The sequence below is a fragment of the Arachis ipaensis genome, chromosome B05, assembly GCF_000816755.2.
Source record: "Arachis ipaensis cultivar K30076 chromosome B05, Araip1.1, whole genome shotgun sequence".
NCBI classification, from domain to species: domain Eukaryota; kingdom Viridiplantae; phylum Streptophyta; class Magnoliopsida; order Fabales; family Fabaceae; genus Arachis; species Arachis ipaensis.
In genome coordinates this window covers 145608395-145615865 of record NC_029789.2, presented here as the reverse complement: position 1 = coordinate 145615865, position 7471 = coordinate 145608395, and the positions used below count along the sequence as shown (strand labels likewise).

The 7471-nt window shown below is 32.2% G+C and overlaps 3 protein-coding genes across 3 annotated transcripts in view; 2 read left to right on the top strand and 1 right to left on the bottom strand.

Moving 5' to 3' along the window:
* LOC107641487 (serine decarboxylase-like) overlaps positions 1 to 59 on the top strand; it is a 1872-nt gene extending 1813 nt beyond the window's left edge. The window contains exon 5 of the mRNA XM_021124056.1: positions 33 to 59. Within this exon, the coding sequence (XP_020979715.1) occupies positions 33 to 59 (27 nt within the window). The remainder of the gene's footprint in view (positions 1 to 32) is intronic.
* LOC110271656 (serine decarboxylase 1-like) lies at positions 361 to 1021 on the top strand. The gene has a single exon (XM_021122685.1). It carries the CDS (start codon positions 364 to 366, stop codon positions 970 to 972), a length of 609 nt encoding a protein of 202 aa, XP_020978344.1. The 5' UTR covers positions 361 to 363; the 3' UTR covers positions 973 to 1021.
* LOC107641486 (13-hydroxylupanine O-tigloyltransferase-like) lies at positions 3040 to 6676 on the bottom strand. Its single transcript, XM_016344977.2, has 3 exons — positions 6085 to 6676; positions 3710 to 4164; positions 3040 to 3625 (listed from the first exon to the last, which is right to left on the bottom strand). Exons 1-3 carry the CDS (start codon positions 6547 to 6549, stop codon positions 3145 to 3147), a joined length of 1401 nt encoding a protein of 466 aa, XP_016200463.1. The 5' UTR covers positions 6550 to 6676; the 3' UTR covers positions 3040 to 3144.

The following is a 7471-nucleotide window of genomic DNA, read 5'->3' as shown; positions in this document are numbered from 1 at the left end:
TAACAAGACTCTCATTTCTTTAGTTGCGGTAGGTGGTTATGGTGACTGAATTACCTTAGTAATATTTTTTGGGAAAGTACGAAGAGCCAATGAAATATTTGTACAATGTGTATAATAGAAGTTTAGGGAGTATTAGAGATATAATCATTAGTGTTACCTTTTCCCATTAGCTGAAACTTTTGGGATGAGTGGTATCATAATATGGTATTAGAGTTCTAGATCCGAAAGGTCAAGAGTTTGATCTTTGGTGAACCCGAAAATCAGTTTAAGCTTTTTGGGAAAATGTTTACTCATATATATATATATATATAAAATTCAAGTTATAATGAATCTCATTCCTGATTTTGTGCATCTTAAGAATGTATGGGTGATTGCACATATATGCAGGCACCAAAGATAAGTTTCAAGAAACCAATCGGAAGTGTGTGTGTTTCTGGACATAAATTCTTAGGATGCCCAATTCCATGTGGAGTTGTAATAACTCGTAAAGAATACATGAATACATTATGTAGAGACATAGAATACATTGGTTCAAGGGATGCAACAATCACAGGTAGCCGATCTGGACATGCTCCAATCTTCCTTTGGTATGCTATCACTAAAAGAGGTTCATTGGGGCTTCAAAAAGAAGCTCAAAGTTGCATAAGGAATGCACGTTACTTACATAATCGATTGCGTGAGGCAAGAATTGGTGCAATGTTAAATGAGTATAGCAACATTGTTGTGTTTGAGAAGCCTCTTGATGATGAATTTAGCCGTAGGTGGAGTTTGGCATGCAAAGGGAACATTGCACACGTCGTGGTCATGCAGCACGTTACCATTGAAATGTTGGATTTGTTTGTTGCTGAGTTTCTTCAAAAACGATCCTTTTGGTGGTTCAAGGATTATGGATCTTCTTTTCAGCCTCGCTGCATTGCAGATGAAATTGGTGCTGCAAATTGTTCTTGCTCAATGCACAGTTTGTTATCGTGATTGAGATTGTATCAACTATACAATATGTATGTGACTTGCTAGCAAATTATATTATGTGTGCACTCTATTGTAGTATTAAATATTAATATATTCGAATATGTTTGTTAATGCATATCTTATACATGAGTTTTGCTAGGAACCAACTAGGAGTATAGCCAACTGCAATCAACTAATTGAAAAATAGGTTCATTACAAAAAAAATTTTACTGTCCTAATTTTCCGAATTTTAAAATTAAAAATAAAAAAATTAATTAAGTTGACTTATATAATAATTAGTTCCTAGATTTGTTTTTTACATATACAAGTTTCCTTGACATTATATTATTGATCAGAGTCAAGAAAGAAACTTTCAGTCAGCTTCAATCCTCCAATCGAATGGAGGTGGTACTCACAACTGTAAAAGACTCTAACAATCAAGTCAGTTTAGGACTCAAATGGTATTAAGTTTTGGGTTACATGACATATACCTAGAGTAGTGAAGGTTTCGCCTATTATTTATAGTGTTGCACTTGACTATGGAGATATATTTTACCAGCTGATCTAGGGGTGCACAGACCCGGCCCAGCCTGAAGATTCGGCCCGGTCCCGAACACTTTAGGGACTAATTTGGTGTGATTTTATCGGGTTTAGGGTTGGGTATGGGTCTCAAAAATAGACTCGGTCATTATTTCGGGTCGGGTCCGGATCATAGCTCGGGTCACCCGAAGTCGGCCCGGTGGCCCGGTCATCATACACAATTAATATTTTGTGTTATTAGTGATGGATCATGACTATTCTTATGTGGAATTTAAGTATTGTAAACCTTAATATTTTGTGTTATTAGTCATTATAAGACTATAAGTTAATGTTTTATGTTTAGAATGCATAAGACTTTAGACTAATACATAAGATTGTGTTATTTGTATTGATTTAAATATTTGGTATTATTAGACAATATTAGTATTGATTGTGGTTATGCTTTAATATTGATTGTGGTTATGCTTTAATTTTGAAGAAGGGTTGGTTCTTGTTATATTTTTTTAAGTGAATTTTACTATGTTAACTAATGGTTGGAGTCTTAGAAATTTGGATATTTTTACATGCTAGCTTACAAGAAGGTATGAATGTAATATAATGTTAACGGCCCGGTTTTCACCCGGTTTTTACCCGGTTTTCACCCGGTATAATTGTGGCCCGAAAGTGTATTGGTTTCATCGGGTCTAGGATCGGGTTCGGGTCTAATAAATAGACCCGGTGTATATTTCGGGTCGGGTCTGGCCGTCTGGGTCACATCAAACCCGGCTTCACCCGGCCCATGTGCACCCCTAAGCTGATCCCAACCAATTCTGGTGGGATATAGTTTGATTTGGATATGGAAAAGTATATGGAACCTGAGAGGTGGTCAGCCAAAAAATAAATAACTTAACTAATTTATAATTATATTTAATTAATTTTATTTGTTTTTAATTTATAATATTTGATATTAATTGCTTCTCACCCCAAATTAAAATTCTGAATGATATATTGAAGAAATAGGGGGCGGGGATCACGGAACTTTCAACAATTCCGATTCTCAGTATATAAAAAAATTTATAAAATATATAAAAGAACATCCATTTAGTATGAAAAAGAAACATTCTGATATTTAGTAAAAAAAATATTCTAATGCCTAACATAAGCACCATCCACGTAGAGGTTTTGGATTCACACAGAGATATTTGATTGGTTTTTGGTTGGTACCCTCTTGTTATTGTTGTTTTGATATTATTCTGCCCTCAAGAGACATTCTAGCCAGAGTAGAGATTCCAATGCCATCCTAGATATTGGGCTATAACGAATTCTGAGGTCACATAAGAAATTTTTTTGGCTATGTACAAATAAATATAAGAAGAATGGAACCTAATCAATAAGACGATGGTTTAGTTTTGTATAATTATTAATTAGGAGGACAAATTAATGCTAAATTTTTATGGCGAGTGTTAGATATTAAGTTTTGATTGATTTAATTTACTAGGGTGTGCCATATTTGTGCCTTACAAGATATACTTTGACGGGTAACACCAATATAAAACATATTGTCAATTCTTTATTAAAAATACATATATAAAAAAAACAACACACCCAAACACAGACAAGTTATAAAACTAATTAGTTGACATGCATGCATATTCTGATATTCATATCAACCATCCACTACAGATTGGAAATTGACTTGATAGGTTTTTGTTTATCTTTGATCTGAAGTATTCCATGAAGCTCTTTCTCAAACCTTTTCATAGCTTCTTCTGGCAGACAAATTAAAACAACTCTCCCATACTCTCCTTTAGAATCAGTATATGGAATAAAGTAGCTCAAACTAGGAACATCATCTATACCAGCCTTATCTGGTCCAATATACAAAGGCTTACCCCATCCATAATCCACATCTCTTATCTCAAATTTTGTGATGTCTGACACTATAAAGGACCCTGTCAAGGAAAGTGCAGGCCTTCCCTTAATGGCCATTAGATCAGCAGTAGAGTGAACATACTCCTCACTTGCTTCTTTCTTTGCTTTCTTCACCAACTCCAATGCATAGCTCAAGGGCCGCCCGCATAGCTTCGCCACAGTGGAAACTGCCGCAGGAAGCACAAAAGCGTTGCCATAATACCCTTCAGGTAGTGGAGGATTAAGCCTGTCACAAGAATAATGGGTATTAGCAAAAGAGAAGAGAGAGAATCAATTAAAAATGAATCTTCTTTTAATAAGTTATTTTAACCTGCAAGGTTCAAAACGTGCATTGGCTACACACATGAAGCGAACCTCTTGATTAGGGTTTTGCCAATGCAGTGCAGCTGTATGACAACGCCAGAGGCATGCAGTGAGGACATCGAAGGTGTTGGAAGATTGAGCAATGTGAGGAGGGAGGAGGAAGCGCATTGCATCAATCTCTTTGGAGCCAAAGAAGAAGGAAGCATGGCAGGGTTTGAAGGAGGCACATTTGTTGTCGTCTTCAAGGGGTAGTTGGTTGTATTCAGGGTGCAAGTACGTGACTATTGGAGGGTCTCTGGCACAAAGAAGCTCCCTACACCAAACTGGGAGGATCGAAGGCTTTACTGCACCTTGGGCTATTTCTGCTATGCCTTTTATGAATTGCATAAATCCACTTCCATCACACATTGTGTGGTTCACACGAATAACAAAGATGAAGCCGCCACATTGGAGCCGTGTCACCTGCCAATCCGTTCATTCATATAATATAACGAGAAAGTATAGAAGCCAATGACCTAAGCTTACAATGGAGGTTTAGGAAGTATTAGAGATATGATCATTAGTGTTACATTGTCCTGTCAGGTTACGCTTTTAGGATGAGTGGTTTCATGATATGTTATTAGAGTTTTAGATCTAAAAGGTTAAGAGTTCGATTTTTGGTGAACCCCAAAATCAATTTAAGCTTATCCGGATGATTGCTTAGGCCATTGTTCATTTTATTCATGAACCAAAAATTTAACTCATTGTACACATTGTACGTTTAGGCCATTGACTGGCTCCCTAGGAGTACTCTAATATAATATATCATCACTATCTCCATTACAAATTACAAATATTATTTTTCTCATACCATAAAAATATAAAATTGTTACCCTAAAAAGTAATATTAGAGGCCTAGCAAAATTTATTATTTTTTAATTTAGTTACTAATGTTTAAAAATATAAACTAAAAATATGATGTTAGATTGTTAAATTAAAAGAATTAAATTAATAATTAAAAATACTAACAAAAATAATAAATTCTGTTTTAGTCATTGAGTGTTTTTCTTTTAAAAATTACGATGGACTAATAAAAATAATATTACATATATAAACAAAAAAAATCAACCTAATTAGAAAGCCAACAACACCAATTGCAGGTAACAAATTCATTTATTCAACCTAATTAGAAAGCCACCATACACTCCAATACCACTCCTCCACAATTGACCACTAGTACATTTTTTTTACTGTCATTCTACCACTACTTTCGAATCACGTTCAATCTTAAGTCTTAATCCTCCTAAATTTTAAACTCTTAAATTTAAAAAATTAAACGGTAAATCTTAATTTCTATTCTCTAAATCAGTTTTATTTTATGTTGTTTCACTTTTTTATACTTAAATTTTGGATATTTTATTATTTATATTTTTTTAATTGTTGGCTAATTTTTAAATAGTTGGCTGAACTAATTAGTTCATCAGATTTTTTGAACAGAAATTAGGGTTGGGAATGAGTTGACCTGAGCCAAGCTAGACTAACCTCAAGTTCGACTCACAACTCGACTCATTAACAATCGAACCTATTTTTTAAGCTCAAGTTCACCTTACTGAAAGTTCACAAGCTAGTTCGAGCTTACAAGCTAGGTTAAATAATAGTAACATAACCTATAATTCTATATCAATAAATTATAACTTATATATTTTAAAAAAATTGAAAAAAATTAATTTTACATATTGTTTATCTATCAATAAATTATAAATTTTTTATTTATGTCCTACATCAAAATTATATATAAAAATAAATATAAGATTTTAAATAATTAAGATCATTACATATATACAATATTAAAAGTATAGATTATATATATATAATCGAACCAACTCACGAGTTAATGAGTTGAACTTATTTAAACTCAAACTCGACTCATTTAATTTATGAGTTCAATTTCAGGCTTAAGTTTGGCTCACCAGCTCACGAGTTTAGCTTATTGAGCTATTAATAGGTCGAGCTCGAACTGGCTCATGAGCTGACTTGACTCACTTCCAACCCAAACAAAAATATATACACTATAAAAAAAACTAGTTTTCATGGTAATAATATTATGATATTTTTTAGTTAATTTGTTTTTTTTGTAGTAATGATATATTTATTATTATTATTATTATATATTATTACAATGATAAATTATTAAGTTTTATGACTATTAAACATTTTTTTATTGCCAATCATTATTATAATCGTCATTAAAAATTTTTAGCCATAAAATATAAAATAATTATTGATTCATTAAGTATAAATGTAGTATTAGCAGCTATTTTTATGGTTACTAAAAACAAATTAATTACTACCAAAAATGATTTTATAAGAATAGGATCAGCGTGTGTGTATAATTTAATTAACCTGAAAAAGCATGAGCGGAGAGTTAATAATTCCATCATGGGAAGATGGAACATCGCAGAGGAGCTCATCAAAGCAAGGAAATGGAGGCAGAAAATCAACACCAAAATGGTCAAGTGTAACATCTGCATCAGCTTCGATGAACAACACACCTTCTCCAGTACAATCCACCATAAGTTTTCCCCTAGGACCTTCCCTAAGTCTCCCAGCAAATGGATAATAGAATACTAGTGCTTTGGACAACGCTTCCCTGATGACATGGGCAGGATCTTTACCTTTCATTGAAGCCTGATATGGAAAGATCTGAACCACTGTATAGTGGATGCGTAGAGCTTGTTGGTCATCAATGTCGGAGAGAAGCTTAAGCTCATGGGGAGTGGGTCCAGCCGGTGCAACTAATTCTGCTGGCTTCCTTGTTACTTTAAACACCATAGATGATGTTGATGATGATGATTTCTGGAGGACCATTATGTATTTTTATGTGAATTAAAGTAAGAATCCAAGGTTTGGTGTTTGATGAACAAATTGAGATGTGTTGACAGTAAGAGTATTAATGTAAGGCAGAGAAAAATGAGAGAAGTGAAAACTGAATGAATAAAACTTGACTGAATTCATTACAGCGTATACAACGAGAGAAACTATTTATATAGAGAACTAAACTAGTTTGCTATATATGTGACTTGATTTTTGTTTTGTTAGAAAAAGATTACTTAATTTTTATCAAGGCTTAGATTATTGTCAAAGTAAAAATAAAAGTATAGGTAGAGAATGAAAATATTAAACATATTCAATTCACTAATTATGCGGATTATTATTCTAATATTAAGATTTAGGTAGGTAATTTAGAGTATAGTATATTTTTATTTTATTGGACCAATTTTAGAGCCTATTGTTCATATTGTTCACAAAAGTTATTATCTACCTAGCAAAATGCTAGATAAACAATGATCATTTTAAACAACATGAATAACCACCAATCAAATAAAAATACACTACATTTTAATTTAATGCTACTAATTAAATTTATTAAGATTAATTTACTCTTTTAACCCTATTAATTCACATTATTCACACATTGTTCAAAAATGTTGTTAGTTACCTATACTTTTCCTATCAAATATTGCTACTGCTGATTAAAGTCCGCAAAGCGTTTAAAATAATTTTAAATAAAAATGTTTGATCTTGTTCAATGAATAAATTATCAAGTATTAAATTTTTTACATATAACATAGATTAAAAGTGTTATTTTTATTAAAAATAAAGTAGTGTTGTTATATTCTTGAAATGGTTATTTGACGTTAAAATACTAAATTGTTAATTTGTTCAAAATTTAAATTTTTAACAAAAATTTTATTAAAAGATTGTTTTATTTTTATTATTTTTTATAAAT